Raw genomic sequence first — 20,419 nt, 5'->3', positions numbered from 1 at the left:
TACTGGAGGCTGAGACAGGAGGGGTCAGGAGACACTGTGGCCCCATCCGAGGACACCCCCGGACAGGGCCAAACAGGAAGGATATAACCCCACCCACTTTGCCAAAGCACAGCCCCCACACCACTAGAGGGATATCTTCAACCACCAACTTACCATCCTGAGACAAGGCTGAGTATAGCCCACAAAGATCTCTGCCATGGCACAACCCAAGGGGGGGCGCCAACCCAGACAGGATGACCACATCAGTGAATCAACCCACTCAGGTGACGCACCCCTTCCAGGGACGGCATGAGAGAGCCCCAGTAAGCCAGTGACCCAGCCCCCTTAAAATGTCTTTCTGTGAGCATGACACCAGGACTGATCTCCACACTGATTGAATTTGGAGCCTGAGAGAGAGACAGAGGGAGATTACCTGCCTTGAATACCCTCTACCGTACAGGATGGGTTGAGTATTTGTGATCCAGGAACAAGGCATTAGTAAGGGCTCCTGTCAGGCCAGAAAGATCTGGGATGGGTCCTTTGAAGCATTGTGCGTTAGCAGCAGATAGAGGCTGGGTCCCAAATGTCACCCTGTTCCTTATATAGTGCACTACTTTTGATGCACCCAGAGCCTTTTGCTTGGTCTGCTTAGGTGGCCCCAGCTATCTGCTCACTCTTACACTCATCTGTTCAGAGAGCATGTCACCGTCAGCCTTTCACAAGTGTGTCTCACACTCTTCTATTTAAACCTGCTGCCAGGGGATATGGGAAGCAGCAGATCAACTGTACTGGAGTACAGGCCCTTTGACCGACCATTCTCTCAGGGGGTGATGCGGTACGATGACAAGTCAGATGTAAAAACTGCTGTCTGATCCGGACCGCCATTAAAAAGCACTTAGGGGTTTATAAGGGGTGCTGCAGATCCCTTTGCAACTTTTTGCTTTGACGCAGATGTGATGAAAAAGAGAGCCGTTTCTCAGGGAAGAGGTCACGGAAGGTAGCGCCATTCATGTGTTTTATGGCCTTGTCTGCTATATTAGCATATTCTGTCTATCATTCCTGAGTCTCCCTCTCTCTCTGAGACGGCTGAGAGCAAAGAGCTACACTCACAGCGTTCCTACACTTGTCTTTTTATGGCGCTGCTGCCGCTACACTCTCAAAACCCATCATGTGAGTTCTAAGAACATCCCACTGGGAACACCATGTCATTTTAACCCGAAAATTTGATTGAAATGTTGATCAATGAGATTTCAACCTTTATCCCCCCACTCATAAAGACAGCCAGAAGTCTGTTGAATAACTGATGTGTTATCACTATGCTTTCAACCATCTAAAAGCACAGTAAAGTTCAAATGGGAATACAATATCGGATATTTTGTATTCATATACCAACTTAATGTGTTATCACTGTGCTTCAACTAATAGCACAACCAAATTACATGGATTGTAGTTGAGATTACATCAAAAGTACATAGTGTAGGGGATCAATGCTGTTTGAGATTCTGCACAGATTATTATAGCAATTGTGAAGCTCTCCACCGACCTGCGACCTTTGCGTGCTGTCTTGAACATGCACGCTTCTATGATGACAAAAGAAGACAACCTCAACATGTGGCCGTAGATGTGTTAGTCATTTTAAGGTTGAAGAATATTAGGAAAGAAAGAAAAGCCATCTAAATATATGCATATTTTTCTATGTGTCAGGACCAATTGGTAGATTTAAAAATACTCTGATCTCGTAGATTATTTTGGGTTAGGAAAGTATGTAGAAATCATAAAAAACAGGTTAGGAGAGTCTTTATGCAAGAAAGATATAAAACTGTGGTTTGATTCATTCTGAAAATTGCCTCATTCAGTTCTTTAACCCATGGTAATGTTGGAAGATTAGTGTACATAGAATTATAATAGGGAGAAGAGTGTACAATAGTAGGCTATACCCTCGTCTATTGCCTGCACTAACCATGGAACTGTGGGATGAGACAGCCAAGTATTGCTCTATGCATCAGGTTCAAACTGTTACGGCTTGGTCTGCACTCCGCTCCATAACCATTTAATAAAAAATATTATCAACTGTTACTAATGATCCTCAGCAACAACCACATGGTGGTGACGACATTTACAGAAAAAGCAAAGGAACGTAAATGAAAAAATGGAATTAAATGGAATGATAATGTAGGCTATACCAACTGAAGGGAACTAACAGTAAGTTGGCAGTTAAATATTTGTTGTTATTAGGCCTACTGATGGTCGATACTCATAGTGGCTAATATTTAACATGATTGTCAGAGAAAGTTGAGGTAGTCTAGTGGCTATCCCTGCAAGTTAAAAGGCCATACACTTAAAATTCTGCATAATGGCACAGTGTTTCATGAACTTTACTGTGGGAACGTTATGTTGATATGCTTCAGTTTGCTGCCAAAGGCTGGTTTCACATTTTTCTCCAGAGACTAAAAGGTGAAATATATCTAAAACAAGTGTATTTTATTATTTTCAATTCCCTTATCCAAACAGATTAATAATTTACCTAGCTCTTATCCATAGTTATTGTCAAGTTGTAAATTACAGTCCATGGAGAATGGTGTTATTTATATCAGGAGAAAATTATGTTGATGCTTTTTTTTCTCTTGGAAACAGGATGTTCACCAGACTTTTTTCATGGTTTCTTGCGCGTAAAGGTGGTGGATTTATGAGGGAATTAAGTAAAGGTCAGAATACAGCATATCTATAGACATACCTCAGCCACACCTTAATTTACTCGATCTCCACCCAAAAGGAAAAGCAGGTGAAAAGCTTGCTATTCTCATGCTTAAGCTCAAGGTTAGTATACTCGTAGTTGGAATCGGCTCCATATTGAATTGTGTTTGGTTGTCAACGCAACCAAATATCAACATTTGAAGGAGATGTATCTTTTGTGCCACTGACTTTAATTCCAGTTTGTCTACAAATTAATAATTGATTTAGAATTCAGGTCTCCATCTCAACCAAGAATCAAAATTAAAGATTAGGACTAAATCATATCAAACTTGATGTAAAGTGTATTTAAAGTCGGATTTAGACCTAGTCTTTAATTTAGATTTTTGGTTGAGATGGAGACATGAATCCAACATATCAATGATTCATTTGTAGACAAACTGGAATTAAAGCCAGACTAAGTCAGTGGCACAGAAGGAACTATCCAAGCAAAAGTATGTGGACACCTGCTCGTCGAACATTTCATTACAAAATCATGGGCATTAATATGTAATTGGTCCCCCTTTGCTGCTAAAAAAGCCTCCACTATTCTGGGAAGGCTTTCCACTAGATTTTGGAACATTGCTGCGGGAACTTGATTCCACTCAGCCACAAGAGCATTGGTGAGGTCGGGCACTGATGTTGGTCGATTAGTTGTAATAAGGAGCATCCAGATGCTGCACTTGATAAATTTATAAAATTGCGTCTTCCAATTATTAATAAACATGCACCTGTTAAGTAACTGACTGTTAGAACTGTTAAGGCTCCATGGATTGATGAGGAATTGAAAACTGTATTGTTGAAAGAGATTTGGGTAAAAGGAGTGGCTAATACGTCCGGCTGCACATCTGACTGGCTGACTTACTGCAAATTGAGAAATGATGTGACTAAACTCAATAAAAGAAGAAGAAACTGTATTATGAAGCCAAGATCAATGATATAAAGAATGATGGAAAAAAAACTTTGGAGTACTTTAAATGAAGTTATGGGCAGAAAGACAAATTCAACTTCATCTTTCATCGGATCAGATGTCTTATTCATCACAAAACCATTTGATGTTACCAATTCTTTTATGATTACTTCATTGGCAATGTGGGAAAACTTAAGCAGGAAATTCCAACAATGAACAGTGCGCCATCATATTCATGCATAAAAAATAAATAATGAAAGAAAAGCATTGCAAGTTAGAATTTTGTAAAGTTAATGTGGGAGAGGTGGACAAACCTGGCGTTGACAACTTAGATGGAAAGCTACTGAAGATAGTAGTTGACTCTATAGCCACTCCTGTCTGTCATATCTTTATTCCGAGCCTAGAGGAAAGTCTTTGTCCTCAGGCCTGGAGGGAAGCCAAAGTAATTCCCATACCCAAGAGTGGTAAAACAGCCTTTACTGGTTCTAACAGCAGACCAAAAAGCTTGCTGCCAGCTCTTAGCAAACTGTTGGAAAAAGTAGTGTTTGACCAAATATAATGCTATTTCTCTGTAAACAAATGAACAACAGACTTTCAGCATGCTTATAGAGAAGGGCACTCAACATGTACAGCACTGACACAAATGACTGATGATTGGTTGAAAGAAATTGATAATACAAAGATTGTGGGAGCTGTACTATTAGATTTCAGTGCAGCCTTTAATATTATTGACCTTTTGTTGAAAAAACGTATGTTATGGCTTTTCAACCTCTGCCATATCGTGGATTCATAGCTATCTATCTAATAGAACTCAAAGGGTTTTCTTTAATGGAAGCTTCTCTCATGTCAAACATGTCATGTGTGGTGTACCACAGGGCAGCTCTCTAGGCCCTCTACTCTTTTCTATTTTTTACCAATGACCTACCACTGGCATTAAAAAAAACCATGTGTGTCCATGTATGCTGATGATTCAACAATATATGCATCAGCAACCACAGCTAATGAAGTCACTGAAACCCTTAACAAAGAGTTGCAGTCTGTTTTGGAATGGGTGGCGAGTAATAATCTGGTCCTGAACATCTCTAAATTTAAGAGCATTGTATTTGGTACAAATCATTTCCTAAGTTCTAGACCTCAGCTGAATCTGGTTATGAATGGTGTGGCTGTTGAACAAGTTGAGGAGACTAAATTACTGGGCGTTACCTTAGATTGTAAACTGTCATGGTCAAAACATATAGATTCAATGGTTGTAAAGATGGGGAGAGGTCTGTCTGTAGGTCTGCTTTTTAGACACCACACTCCAAAAAGCTCTAGTTTTGTCTAATCTTGATTATTGCCAGTGTGGTCCAGTGTGGTCCAGTGCTGCAAGTAAAGTTGCAGCTGGCCCTCTTTTATACCCCCCAATTTCATGGTATCAGTTACAGTCTTGTCTCATCACTGCAACTCCCATACAGACTCAGGAGAGGCAAAGGTCATCCTCCAAAACACAACCCAACCTAGCCACACTGCACAACACAGAAGGCAGCTGCACCAATGTGTCAGAGGAAACACCATACACCTGGTTAGCGTGCACTGCACCTGGCCCGCCACAGGAGTGGCGGGCCAGAGATATCCTTGTCTCATCTAACGACACTTGGCCAATTGTGCGTCGCCCCATGGGCCTCCCGGTCACGGCCGGCTGCGACAGAGCCTGGGCTCAAACCCAGAATCTCTGGTGGCACAGCCTTAGACCACTGCGCCACCCGGGAGGCTCTATGACTTGCTCTTAATTATAATCAGAGTGCTGATATAAATACTATGCATGCTAGTCACTCTTAGCTAAGAGTTGAGAAGAGAGTGACTGCATCACTTATTTTTTTAATAAGAAACAATAATGTGTTGAAAATCCCAAATTGTTTGCATAACCAATTTACACACAGCTCTGACACACACTTACCCCACTAGACATGCCAACAGGGGTCTTTTCACAGTCCCCAAATCCAGAACAAATTCAAGAAAGTGTACAGTATTATATAAAGCCATTATTGCATGTAACTAAATCCCATCTCATATTGCTCAAATTAACAGCAAACCTGGTTTCAAAAACAGATAAAGCAACACCTCACTGCACAATGCCTCTCCCCTATTTATAAACTACCTAGATAGTTTGTGTGTATGTATCGATATGTAGGTTACATGTGCCTTTCATTTTTTTAAATGTTCTTCTGTCCTTGAGCTGATCTTGTCTATTAATGTTCTGTATTTTGTCATGTTTCTGTGGACCCCAGGAAGAGTAGCTGCTGCTTTTGCAATAGCTAATGGGGATCCTAATAAAAGACCAAAATACCAAACCAAGATTAGTCTGTTGGAGTGCCAGCTGGTGAATCGTGATTCATCATTCCAGAGAACACTTTTCCACTGCTCCAGAGTCCAATGGTGTCAAGCTTTGGTGATCTTAGGTGTGTGTGTGGCTGCTCGGCCATGGAAACCCATTTCATGAAGCTTCCGAAGAAAAGTTCTTGTGCTGAAGTTGCTTCCAGCGGCAGTTTGGAACTTGTTGCAACCGAGGACAGACGATTTTTACGCACTAAGCGATTCAGCACTCAGAGGTCCTGTTTTGTGAGCTTGTGTGGCCTACCACTTCGTGGCTGAGCCGTTGTTGCTCCTAGACATTTCCACATCACAATACCAGCACTTAAATTTGACCGGGGCAGCTCTAACAAGGCAGAAATTTGACGAACTGACTTGTTGGAAAGATGGCATCCTATGATGGTGCCACGTTGAAAGTCACTGAGCTCTTCAGTAAGTTCATTCTACTGCCAATGTGTGTCTATGGAGATTGCATGGCTGTGTGCTCGATTTTATACACCTCTAATTTGAAGGTGTGTCCACATATTTTTGTATATATAGTGTACATCTTCTTTAAATGTTGATATTTGGTTGCATTGACTACCAAAGACAATTCAATATCCATTTTTTCTACAAATGAATCATTTATATTTTGGATTCACTTCTCCATCTCTACCAGAAATCTCAGTTAAAGAATATAGTCTAATCAAACTTAAATGCACTATAAATAAAGTACGTTTTGATTTAGTCCGATTCTTGAACTTTTATTTTTGGTTGAGGTGGAGACGTGAATCCAACGTGTCCTTTCCACGTACATTCCACGTCACAATACGTTGACAAATTACATGGAAATAACGTTGATTCAACCAGTTTGTGCCCAGTGGGATTGTACTTTACATATGACCCTCAACTCTGAGATCCCCTGTGACCTCTCTAGCTCGTCCCAATCAGTCTTTAAGCCTGGCTTGATACGCTTTCTGAGCGCTAATCGTCTGCTCGCTCACCTGCCGGATAGAACACTTTCCGTGCTGATGCTCCACTCAGGGCTGACTAAAACCCTCCTGCAAAGCCGGAGAAGAGCCTCTTATGCATGCTTACCGTGTGCCCTCAGCCCCACGGAGAGACACCTTGAGGCTAAAGCAGATTTTCATTAGCTCATCTGAAGAGGCAAATCTTTTCCAGTGTAAGGTAGCTAGGTGAGGGAAGGTACTTAGGTGCTCAAAAAGCTTGGGTGACATCATTGCCTAAAGCGCCTTATCAACTCGCCTTATCCCGTTCAACATCCCTCAAAGCTCGAAGGTGTGAGGGCAGCACGATGACAAAAGGCATTATATAAACCTCTGTATTTACGGGTCTTACGATACTGAAGGTGCTTAGAAGCTAATGGCAAGTCTTTCCAAATTGGATCAGGATGAGGTGACTTCGTCACCAATAACGAAACACCTGCTGACCCAATTCGTGTTTGAGTGAGTTGGGGAGCGAGCTTTATGTCTAGTGGGTATAATGGTGGGTGAAATCATCGTCATTAGGGAATGTCTAATTTAATGTAAGACCCTTCTCGTGTCCTTCACAGGAGGATGTTCCCCAGCTACAAGGTGAAAGTGACGGGTATGAACCCCAAAACCAAGTACATCCTCCTCACAGACATCGTCCCTGCCGACGACCATCGCTACAAGTTCTGCGACAACAAGTGGTGAGTCAGAGACACCTTTTAAAAAATGTAATTCTTTATTTAACCTGGAAGACTGTTGATAAGGATTCTCCTTTACATGGAAAACCTGGTCACCAACACAGCAGCTATTTGTTATGTATTTATTTGAACCTTTATTTAACTAGGCAAGTCAGTTAAGAACCAATTCTTATTTACAATGACAGCCTACCTCGGCCAAACCCTAACGACGCTGGGCCAATTGTGCATCTCCCTATGGGACTCCCAATCATGGCCGGTTGTGATACAGCCTGGAATCAAACCAGGGTCTGTAGTGATGCCTCTAGCACTGAGATGCAGTGCCTTAGACCGCTGCACCACTCTGGAGCCCCTATACAGTCAATACAAAAATCTACATATCAAGAACAGACAATACAGCAATACATACAATACAACAGTATACAAAATATACAAAGACAATGATAAAATCCTGCCAAAATCCTTGTCAGGGTGGTTCTTCCAGTTTGCAGTATTGCTCAATTTCTTCTCTAAGCTCAGTGTTTAGATGAGTAACATCCTTAATGGTTGTTATGAGACATCTAACCATTCTACCCTGTCTCAGATGCTGCTTGGCTTTAGAAAGGGGGGGTCAAGAAATGGGGTGGTGAGGGAGGGTGGGGAGGGAGCGGTGGTGAGCTTAAGGAAGGTGAAAATAGCTCTCATCTTCTCAGCCACAGCTTCAGCCCCACCGCTCTGTAGAGGCCTTCCTCTCACCTTAGGAAAACAACCCCCAATGCTGTAGAGTAGACAATAACGGTGGGTGCAAATGAGAGAGACATTTAACACTCTCAGACAGTTTTATATGCTTGAGGTGATGCTGCCTCCCACATTCAGTATACACACAGACAAGCAGTACACGCACACACACATCCCTGGCGGAGGGCACTGTTCCCGGCATGCTCTGGAACAAACACTTTACATGCTGTAACATCATTATGCAAACCAAATAAATGGAAGGGTACAAATTAACATGTTTCTGCATTATATTCTTTATTTATACCTCCCTCTCTTCCTCGCCTTTCACAAATGTCATGTTGAATAATGTAACATTGTTACCATAGCGGATCCCATAGCGGATCCCTTTTTGGTGCTGTATAGAACCCTTTTTTGAAGGTTCTATAAAGAACTATGCTCATATGGTTCTAAATGGAACCTTTATGGTGCGTTAAAAAACCCTTTCCTATAAAGAACTATAAAAAAAGGTTCTCTATAGGACCAAAAAGGGTTCCGCTATGGTTACAACCCTTTTTGTAGCTTTATACAGTACAACACTTTGTAATGGTTCTTTATAGAACCTTTATGGAGAATGGTTCTATTTAAAACCTTTTTCAATCTCAAAAGTTCCACAAATAACCTTTTTTGAAGAACCATACAGGGTTCTTTTTTCTGGTTAAAATTCCATAGGTTATATTATTTTATAAACAGTGTGGTTCGAGCCCTGAATACTGATTGGCTGACAGCCGTGCTATATCAGACCGTATGCGATGGGTATGACAAAACATTTATTTTTACTGCTCTAATTACGTTGGTAACTAGTTTATAATCGCAATAAGGCACCTCGGGGTGAGTTGTGCCTAAGAACAGCCCTTAGCCGTGGTATATTGGCTATATACCACACCCCCTCAGGCCTTATTCTTATTCAGTGTTTTAATTGCTATATTGTATTTACTTCGCCACCATGGCCTAATTATTGCCTTTACCTCCCTTATCTCACCTCATTTGCTCACATTGTATATAGACTTATTTTTCTACTGTATTATTGACTGTATGTTTGTTTTACTCCATGTGTAACTCTGTGTTGTTATATGTGTCGAATTGCTTTGCATTATCTTGGCCAGGTCCCAGTTGTAAATGAGAACTTGTTCTCAACTTGCCTACCTGGTTAAATAAAGGTGAAATAAAAAATAAATAAAAATGATGGCTTAAGTGTTCGTTGACAAGTTGAATCAGGTGTGCTAGCTCTGGAACAGCTGGGGGTCCTTAAGGAGAGAGTTGAGAACCACTGACTTACACAACAGTTCTCAATTGACACAAGGCTATATGTGACTATTTCACAAAACACTGTCACTGGCCATAGTAATTTTCAACATGGCATAACAAAAAAGATTAGATAAACTGGAATGACACTCACTCACTGTTGTACAAAAAGATCGGTGCACAAACCACCCCCCAAAATATGATAATGAGTTTAATTATTTTAATTATCACTGAAATTGGAAATAACCCCTTTTTTGACTCCGCAAACTGCAAAGAACTATTGAAGGGCTCAAAGGGTTCTTTGGGTCAGTATGGTTCCACGTAGAACTATCACCCTTCACAAATAACCATTGAGGAACCCTAATTTGTTGTGTGTATTGGTTAACAACATTTGCTTTGTGTTCAAGACCAACATGTGTGATGTTCATCTCCCACTCATCTGTTCATTCATTCATCTCTATCCGCTCATTGATGGAATGGAGAGATGGAGCGTGAGTCCAGGCACTTGCTGCCTCCAGTCATGGATGTCTAAATTTAGTCTGTTGTGGTTGAATAATGAGGAAAACCAACTGGTTTCTGTCAATTTAGTCATTGCTCTTGTGAAAAGGAGCGCCCTAATCCCCTCTTCCCACAAAAACGGGATCATTTACGTCAAAAAATACATTCTTCCAACCATTTTCAAACATCCTGGCTGCAGAGAAATATCACCACTTCTCAGAACGAGAGAGAGGACGCAAATACAGTATGATGATTATCAAAATCTCTAGTACTGTAATATTTTAAGTGACAAGGCTGTCCACAGGCAACTTTGTTGTTATTGAGGTCATGGTACAATAGTATGCCATGCATGCTCCTTTGTTCTTTCAGAGCACACCAAGACCAGAACCTCATGTCTCAGTCGCTGCGCAAACTTAACTGTAGCTACGGATTGTCATTAGCACACAGTTCATTACCGCAGGGCACTGGCAAGCCGCCTGTCAAAACCTATGGGATAAAAACAGCTTGGCTGTACCCACTGACCTTCCAGTGACCCTTTACTTTGGGTGATGCCTAGAGAGGAAACAACTTATGTTAGAATTGACCAGAAAGAATTGACTTTTCAAAACAGGTTTGGACAATTAACGTAAGCAGGTTAGGAGAATTAGGTTAAGGTTAGGAAAAGGGTTAGGTTTAGCTAAAATGCAGCAACTTTTGACATCAATTTGATATAAACTGTATCCCTCTAGCCATGACCGGTGATGCCACCACAACCTGCTTCTGCCACTGCCCACCGGAGCAGCATCAACCGTTGGCACTGCTGGCCGTGCAAATGACAAAACAACCGTCTCCAGGGTAGGGCGTACTGAAACCAGAACCCGACGTCACGTCACGCCAAGAAAAGAAAAGTCTGCGTCCTAAATGGCACCCTAATCCCAGGGCCCGTAGTAAAAAATAGTGCACAATGTAGGGTTCCATTTGAGACCCAAACAAAAACCCCATAAAATGCACAACTGTGCTTTGCTTTCTCCAGCAGAAACCCAGCCATTTCTTGTTTTACAGCCATTTGTTCCCGATCTTTGTGGGATGGCCTGGGAGGGCCTGAAATCCCAGCGGTTGCCAGCGTGGGGTTCTGGACTCTTTCAGCGACACCTTGGAGGAGCGTAATTAGCAGTGATGTTACGGTTGAAGCAGCCTCCAGTCTGGGGGAATGGTTCCTCTAGCCCCATAGTGTGAGGACTGAAACCGCTGCCATTACTGACTGTAGCTACATGTGTTTGTTATAAAAAAGGGATTCTTCAGAGGACAATCAGTGAGCACGAATGGAGTCGTGTGGCTGCTGGAAGATTTAGCTATGCCGTGACAAGAGGTTGACAATAGGGTTTGCTAGAGCACTGGGCTGCTGGGTTGCATATGGTTGCTGGATTGCCACTATGGCTGAGACATCTTGGCAGAGAAATGGTCGTTGGTTGCTGTTAGCCAAGCGGTCCTTATGATGATCACGACGTTGCACCTTAATTTGTCTCTTCATCTCCCTCTCTTTCCTTCCCACTCTTGTTCTTCTCTCTCTTCTCCTTTTCTTTCTACACAGGATGGTGGCAGGCAAGGCGGAGCCAGCCATGCCAGGGAGGCTCTATGTCCATCCAGACTCCCCGGCAACAGGAGCCCACTGGATGAGGCAGATGGTGTCCTTCCAGAAGCTAAAGCTCACCAACAACCACCTGGACCCCTTTGGGCATGTGAGTGACTCTCAGTCTACAAACTAATGTCAACGTTTATAATCTTTAAGCTCAATTAAAGGTAAAGGTGTAGAGATAGAGAGAGATGATTAGCTGGGCGGCAGGTAACTAAACCCCGAGCTGACTAGGTAAACATCTGTCGTTCTGACCATGAGCATGGCAGTTAACCCACTGTTCCCTGGGCGCCGATGACGTGGATGTCGATTAAGGCAGCCCCCTGCACCTCTCTGATTCAGAGGGGTTGGGTTAAATGCAGAAGATGCATGCAGTTATACAACTGACTAGGTATCCCTCTTTCCCTTTACTGATGCCTCACAATGTATGTGAATTCACATCCCAGGAAGGCACTGGGTCATTTCACACAATAGAGCTTATCACTTCTCCTGGTCATGTAAAACAAGAGAGGTGATTGGACACAGCTCATTTTCTCAAAACTACACAGTAGATGAGACTTAAATAGATTAGTGTTAAAACAAGAGCCGAAAATATGTGTTTTTTAACAAGAGACAGAGTCATAAAGCTGTCTTCGTGGAATGAGTGGGAGAGAGGAGAGAGAGGGAAGGACTCGAGGAAGGATGGCCACAGAGGAAAAGGAAGAGAGCAGGAGAGAGGGTGGAAGATGGACTGAAGTGGAGGGAGTGGCGGTGAGAGAAGAGAGGGAGAGAGAGAAAGCATACGAGAGAAAGTGAGCATCTTGCCACAGAGGGAGTGAGAAGTGTGACGGCGGTAGCAGTGCTGCCCAGAGGAACTCTGAGCAGGCTTGTCCAAAGCCATCCCGTCAGAAGGCGAGCTCATTAGGTTCATAACCCCTGGGATCAGTGGCGGGGCTCGCTGTCAGGTTGAATCCGCCGCCTGGATAGTGATAAGGGCGAGTAATGAGGACAAAGAGAGAGAGAGGGGCCAGGTCTTACTAAGCCCTGCTGATAGAACAGCCCACGCCAGCAGGGGAGCCAGAGAGCCTCTCCCTCCCTCTGGCCTGCATAGCACTGGATCCACCACCCACCTGACCCACTAAACCAGGGGTGTCAAACATATGGCATACGGCCCATGGGGGTGGGGGGAATAAAATCCAGCTTGCTAATAATCACTGAAATGAAAGCTAGACAGTCAGGGAGCACAGAAAATTCTAAAAACGATGGATAGAGGACTATTTTTTTCATATTTCGACTCCTAGGAAATATTAGCCATTTTCAATGCGGCCCTCCGGATCTCATTGAAGACCGAGAGGCAAAATGAGTTTGACACCCCTGCTATAAACTGACCCACAGTTGAAATAAAACAGCTTGTGAAGTCAGCTAATGACAGTCAATGACAGACTCTGTTGTTTGTGCATTTGAGAGTGTGTCTTTTCAAGAGTGTTTGTTTATGTAATGTGAGTATGCGGTCTGCATGACTGTGTGTGCAAGTATGTGGGTCAGCATGGTTGCTCGTCCGCAGTCCAGAACAGGATGGCCATCAGCTTGATTCAACCCAGGGGTATCTCAGATCTATGACAAACCTTCCCCTTCCTCACCATCCCCCACAAACTCTGCCCTTCCCCTCCCTTCGCTGCTGACCTGTCAGCATCAGCAGTAAAAACACTATCACTGATCTGGGATCTGGGCTCCCACTGACCCCTGCTACTGTTGACCAAGAGATGGTCCAAGGAATCACTCCTGAAATGCTGTCACTTCCCAGCTGTCACTGAGTGTCTTGGTTTAAAAACCAGTTAGCAGACATTTTTACCCAAAAGATGAAAGAGAGAATGCACGATTTGGTTCTGGATTGATCCAAGGAGGGCTTGTCCTGATCAATGCAACCAGACAGCACAGAGAGAGTCAGACTCCTTTCTGCACTGCCTCCAGACAGACCCCGGCCAGACTAGCAGACTAGACAAAGGTCGTGACCATAGTCTCCAGTCAACCAACCACTAGCTTATTACTATCAGTTCCGTCACTACAGAGTCTGTAGTCAGCCAATGAACCAATTGATTATCTCTGTCTGAACCTTGCCTCAATAAAAGGGGGGAAGGGGCATGTGAGCATTGGGCTGTTCAGGGTGCAACTATGATCCCAGCCGCCTGTGCCCTGATACCACAGGAGGCTGCTGAGGGGAGGATGGCTCATAATAATGGCTGGAATGGAGTGAATGGAATGGTATCAAACACATGGAAACCGTGCATTTGATGTGTTCGATAGCATTCCATTTTTTCCATTCCAGCCATTACTATGAGCCTGTCCTCCCAAATTAGTCTTAACCTCTTTCTGTGATAGCCTCCTGGAGGGGCTGGCCTCTTAAGTTAAGGCTCTGGTACCAGCGGGCTGTGAGTCTAGAAGGTAGGAGAGGTGGGAGAGCTTGATGCTCATCGGTCCTGACAGAGCTACGCTGGAGATGACCCTGCTCCGGTCCTGCTGACGCTCCAGTGAGCATGTTCCTAGGCTACTGGGCTACTCTGAGCAGACTGGTGCCGATGTGCTGACCTAGCCCCCCCCAACCCAAACATTGAGCACGCTCCACACGTGCTGATTAATGCACTATACAGTTGCAACTCAAGTGTGACAAAGGGGTGCCCACTTTTCAGTATCAACACATTGAACTACAGTACATTGACAAATGTCCACATTGTATGCACACTAACGCCGACTCCAGGAGCATTAAAATAGGCCTACTTCCAAAAAAGGCTAGCCATGGAAAACTTGAGCATCGTAAGCACCCCATTCACACTATGAGTCTATTCAAGTCAATACAATTACATCACTTGGCATTTAGCATCTAGGGCAGGGACAACCATTCATTTAAAGGGGGAAAAACGAACCTCTTAAACAAACATCTTAAAAAGTCTCAAGACTGTGGTGGTGGCCGGTCATTCACTGGTGCCTCTAAGAGGACTGTGTGCTGTGATCGACTTCATTCGTCTGAACTTGTACTGTTTTTTCTTTTCTTCTACATTTCCTTCCCTCCCACTGATAGATCATCCTGAACTCGATGCACAAGTACCAGCCTCGGCTCCACATTGTCAAGGCCGACGAGAACAACGCCTTTGGGTCTAAGAACACAGCCTACTGCACTCACGTGTTTCACGAGACAGCCTTCATCTCCGTCACCTCCTACCAGAACCATAAGGTACAGTATGTGTGCCACCCATGTAGTTGTCCACCAGCTGTCTGATGTTCAACGTCTTCTGCACATAGTCACGTTTCTAATGTCAGTAATATGAGAGCATGTCTTCAAAACACTGTCTGCAGGAGAAAGGTTCCAAATCCAAAATGGACAGTTATAGATCAAGTCAAGTTTCCATAGTCAAGTTTTGACTGAACCTAGCTGCACATTTCATGATGAGTCAGTGCAGTGACAAGATATGTTGCTGTCTTCCCAGATAACTCAGCTAAAGATCGAGAACAATCCGTTTGCCAAGGGTTTCCGTGGCAGTGACGAAGGGGACCTGCGTGTCTCCAGACTCCAGGGGTACGTTCTGTTATGTTTATGGGAATGTGCCACTCAATAAAAGTATATGGAATATTTACTTTATCATGGAAACAATTCTTCTTTTGACACAGTACATCATTCATTGGAACCATTTTTTCCTTTTGGAACTTGTTCCATTTCTTCCTTTAGCAGATTTTTTCCCCACCTGTGAATGGATTAACTGTGCTTGCTTCCTTTAATACATCGTTCTCTCTCTGCAAAGTAGAATCTATTAACGCAAGTGTTGGGGAGTAGTGAACTACATTTAGTAATTTAATTACATTTTGCAGTAGCTTGGTGGTAGTTGAACTAAATTCAAATCTTGGTAGTGTTTTCAGTAGTTGCTATGTAGTGGTGTAGCTAACTAGCTAACCAGCAAAAATAACAGATGGGTGTTGGCAAGAATGTACCTTCTTTTTTACATCATACCTCACTAATTCTCACTTGAAACACTTTTTTTGTGTGCATAATCACTTTTTGTGTTTAAACTACACATTCTGTTAACATCTGACTCCAGAGTGATCTGTTCTTGCAATTTGTAGTCTACGACTTTTCAGATTTATATATGATAATTTTTCACTAAGTAGTTTGGATGTAGTGAACTACTTTTTCAAAGTAACTTAATTAAGTAAAGTATATTTTTTCTTAAGGGTAGCTTTGGTGTAGCTTAACTTCTTCCAGTGTGAAGTAATTGGTAGCTTGGTAAACTATATTTTCAGACTGTAACGCTAATCCTTCCTTTCTTGTTTCTCCTTCCTGTCCATAGAAAAGACTACCCAGTGATTTCTAAGAACATGGTTCGCCAGAGGCTCCTATCCTCACACGGTCACCTGACGGGGAAGCTGGGAGCTGGGGTACACCTGTCGGGGCACCCCCAGGTCCTGTCCCACTACCAGTATGAGGGTGGGGTTCCCCTGGGGAACTCAGACCACCAGGAACACATCTCCAATTCCTTCCCTCCCAGCCGAGAGCCCAGCCTGCTCTACCACTGCTTTAAACACAGAGGTGGGTTAGCTACAGACCTACCTGAAAATCTCCACACCTGTCAATCACAGAAAGTGGGCAGAACTCATTAATCTTTCAGAAAACTTTCTCGTCTTGCAATACATCTTTTGGTGCTACACATCAATATCACACAATATAGATGGATTGGTACACAGTTCCGAACAGTATGAAGAAGCATCATAGGACAGCAGGGTGATACATACAAGTTTTTGCATTCAGTTATGATGATTCAATCTTCATTTCTTTACAGATAACACCAGGCACTTGGAACTGGGTTGTAAACGGCCATATCTGGACACGGCTCCTCCACCAGTCTCAGAGGAACACTACTTCCGTTCTCCTCCCTCCTATGAGCCTCCACTGTTGTCCCACCCCTACTGTGGTGAGGCCATAAGCTCCAGGGAGGCCTGTATGTACGGAGGGATGGAAGGAGAGAACGGCCACGGGGCTGTGGGTGCTGACGACCTGGTTCCCCCCTCTCTGAACTGCAACGTATGGGCGTCGGTGCAGCCTTACCCCCGGTACAGTGTGCAGACAGTGGAGGCCGTCCCCTACCAGCCCTTCACTGCTCACTTCACCAGTACTGCCACCGCCACCTCCGTGGTGCCCCACCACACCCCCTCCGGTCCCTCACGCCCCCAGCCCGACATAGGAGTCTACAGTCCGGCCACGGCACAGCGAGGCCTGGCCGTCATCCCCTCGTCATCCTCCGCCTCGTCTTCTTCTCCACCGGTTCCTGGTTCCAGGGATAGTAGGCCGCTGGTCTATCCTCCTCTGTACCACAGGAAGCCTGGGCCTGGGTCTCCTCTCCTGCCTCACAGGGAGTTCTCTGCCTTCCCAACACAGAGCGCCCCCCCATCCATCCGGGACCCGTCCTACCAGTACCAGATGGGGCAGAGCAGTGTAGGGGCCCACTGGAATGATAGCTAGGGCTATGGGGTGCTGTGTGGCTCCTGCGGCAGCAGCGATGTCCACCCACCCGGTCGGTCCAGAATCAACCAGACTCCCCCTAGCCAGCCAGCCAACTTTGAACTGCCTGTGAGGCATCTGAAGTGAGATTATGTTGAAATACAGCCATGATGACCTTGCCAAGTTGCAAGGAAGCTATAGTAGTTTAGCATGAGGAGAAGCAAATCAGAGTGGCCAAACTCCAATAGAAGCCTCCATCTGCCCAAAAGCTCTGCACCTTCAGATCCATGTTATCCTGACTGGAGGAGCATCATGACTGTGATGATGATGAGTATTCCAGAGGAAGAACCCCTCCTATACCGTGCCATATAATGGCTTTAAAAAATGATCAATGTCAAACAGTGTCAAAAGGAGATGTGTTCAGCAAAGTGAAGAGTATCCATTATGCCTTTGATGTTTTTGAAGTAGTGTGTTTAGGATTAAGATGGACACGTATGTACCAGTAATGAATTGATTAACGTTTCTAAGAAAAACATTTAAATGCAAAACTTTATCATATCATATACGACGGAGTGGGACATGGATGTGTATGTGCAAAGAGATTGAAGTAACAGTCCAAATGTTTTGTTGAGACCTTGAGTAAAGCCTTCATTTAATTTGCCTTCTCTGCTTGTGTTGAGAAACTTTGCCAGTTAGAAATCTGTTGAACTTTTAAACATGGGCTGCAGGTGAACTACATAACAAGCCCACCCATCCAGTCCATTTGAGCAGAGCTTAAGTGTTTGTAGGTCTAGATCTCACCTTCAGCCATAAGCCTCTGCTAGCCATGTTTTAAGCTAGCGTGACACCACTTAGCATGAAGCCAAACATCCGCTAGGCTAACGGCTCTTAGTTACAAACCCGAGGTCCGTTCCAAAGCAGCGTTCCCGCCTGTTGAAGTGGGACTTCGGATAAGGTCTCTGGCCAACCAGATGGGAGCTTAAGGAATCGCTGTTAAGTCAACGCTAGTGCAGAACACAGAGCTCCGCACAAATCCCAGCCCCAAATGACTGAGTTGGAAAAATCCTTACAAGACTGCAAATGTAAAACAGCCCGAGCGGGGCGGGCGAGGAGCCACATTGTGAAGTCAAGCTGAGCTGAACTGAAGCAGGGACGACCGTGTAACATTCGGCAAGGCCTGGCCTGTCTGACCTTGACAAGTAGGGATGGGTAATAATAGAACAATATGGTGGTCTATTACCTGGCACACTCACGTTATCCCTTCATTTCTTTTGATATTCGATATAACTTCTTTTTTTTGCACACCTGATTAAATAAATATTTGTATGCCTCCCATTGTTGCTTAGCGTTATGTTTACTCCAAAAAGTTGAAGAGGTCAGATAGAGTTGAAAAGGTCAACAGAGTAGCTTTGCGGATGTATTATTTTGGTAATAATAATGGTAATGGATTCAGTCTGAAATGAATTTATGTCTATCCTCCACTAGCACTTACCTGTCATTGGTGATCTAAGACACATAAGCTCACATCAATCATTACGGGCGGCAGGTAGTCTAGCAGGTTAGAGCGTTGGGCCCACAGAAATATAAATTATATTTCTATTTCCCTTGAGCAAGGCTCCAGGGTCGCCGATTATAATCGCAGACCCTGGCCATGACCCCACTCTCAGAGGGTGTCTCAGGGAGAGGTTGGATATGCAAAAATCACATTTCCAATTCACACCTGCGTATTAATACACACTTGTGTGAAATAGGACAAATATAAGCACCCACCAAATGATCATTATTTAAAACCAATCAAGCTATCAAAGACATTAAACATAAACAACAACTACACCTAAATGACATCATACCATGAACATTGACTGGGTTAGTTATCTATCAAATGAAATCATTTGTGTCTGTCATATGTCAGTGTGTGTGTCAGGGCAGCGTGGCTGTACAATAACAAATGCAGGTGAATGGTAGAGGTAAAGGAGGTCAGATCTCCCAGGGCATACATACATACGGGTCCTGTAGCCCTCTGCTTTCTCTCACACACAGCAATCATTAGGGTCCTGAGTTATAGTGATGGTTCTGCCCTGGCTCATGTCAGCACCTCCTTTCTCTCTCTATACCTCATTCGCTCTCTATTTCTCTTCCTTGTTCTTCTCTCTCTCTCTCTCTCTCTCTCATTATCTCTCTCCCTCGTTCTCTTTCTCTCTATCTCGGAGGAGAACCTCCCACTCCAACTAATCAATGGCAAGAGATCTAGGGTCCTCAGACAGGATGAAATGTCTACCACTTTCTTTGCCTGATAAGAGGGGTACTGATATTTTCAACAGAGATCCTGTTAGGATCTTGAACATGAATAACATTTGTACAATGCATGTATTTTCCCATATACTGTATGAGCAACTTAGGTTATGTATACACCTTTACTGGTATGACAAATACCCCACAATACATACACCAAAGATACAAGAAATAGAGATAATTTCCTCTCTGAAATGGATCTAGAAATGATTGGATGTGGGGCCTTGCAGTGTGTCTACACAAGAGAACCTAACTATTGTGGGTACAAATCATCATTTTACCATAATACATCTTTACAGTTATATACAACATAAAATACTTGGTCAAATTCATTAAGAGACATATTTATTACATAGAGCTTCAAACAAATCACAAGTATGACAATAATGAGATACAGGATATTAGTAATAAACCATGTATATTGTAATATACACAAATGTGTTATTCTCACGTGCACACCAGGAGGAAGTATGGTTAGGATGTGTATGTGTGGCGGATATGGTGGTTGTGAGGCTGAATAGTTAGACTGGCCTCCATGTTTCTTTGGAGGATGTTCAACTGAGTGCAGGTGGTTCTACTGGGCTGGGCTGTAGGTCTGGAGGAGTGAGCAGAATCGGACCGCAGCTGGGGCCAACCAGATCTAAGAGCAGGAAGGAAACACAACAGAGAAAAATAATATTGGACCATTCAGTCAAGAGTCATTTGACTTCAAAATAATCTCTATTGATTTGATTGTCCTATGATGGATGAGAGGCCAAGGATGGCTAACAGAAACAATGCTATGGTGTGAGAGGTGAGGACAGATAAATAAAAGCATCATGTGGTTTGAACAACCTGCCTGTAAAACAGGAGACACCCAAAAGATACTATTAAGAACCTACTGGGAAAAAAACGAAAGTTAATTCTCATCGTTCAATTTAT

General features: G+C 43.6%; 1 protein-coding gene across 1 annotated transcript in view; it reads left to right on the top strand.

Annotated features, from left to right (window-relative positions):
* The window catches only part of LOC112234750 (T-box transcription factor TBX4-like), a 28,277-nt gene extending 9,744 nt beyond the window's left edge, over positions 1-18,533 (top strand). Inside the window, exons 4-9 of the mRNA XM_024403035.1 lie at positions 7,521-7,640; positions 11,701-11,848; positions 14,798-14,950; positions 15,204-15,292; positions 16,059-16,297; positions 16,548-18,533. Coding sequence (XP_024258803.1) covers positions 7,521-7,640; positions 11,701-11,848; positions 14,798-14,950; positions 15,204-15,292; positions 16,059-16,297; positions 16,548-17,227 — 1,429 coding nt within the window. The 3' untranslated portion in view covers positions 17,228-18,533. The remainder of the gene's footprint in view (positions 1-7,520; positions 7,641-11,700; positions 11,849-14,797; positions 14,951-15,203; positions 15,293-16,058; positions 16,298-16,547) is intronic.
* Positions 18,534-20,419: the final 1,886 nt, after the last annotated feature.

This window comes from Oncorhynchus tshawytscha, linkage group LG13 (genome assembly GCF_018296145.1).
Source record: "Oncorhynchus tshawytscha isolate Ot180627B linkage group LG13, Otsh_v2.0, whole genome shotgun sequence".
Taxonomy (NCBI): Eukaryota; Metazoa; Chordata; class Actinopteri; order Salmoniformes; family Salmonidae; genus Oncorhynchus; species Oncorhynchus tshawytscha.
Note: the sequence above shows the minus strand (reverse complement) of the source record. Positions and strands in the feature narration are given on the sequence as shown.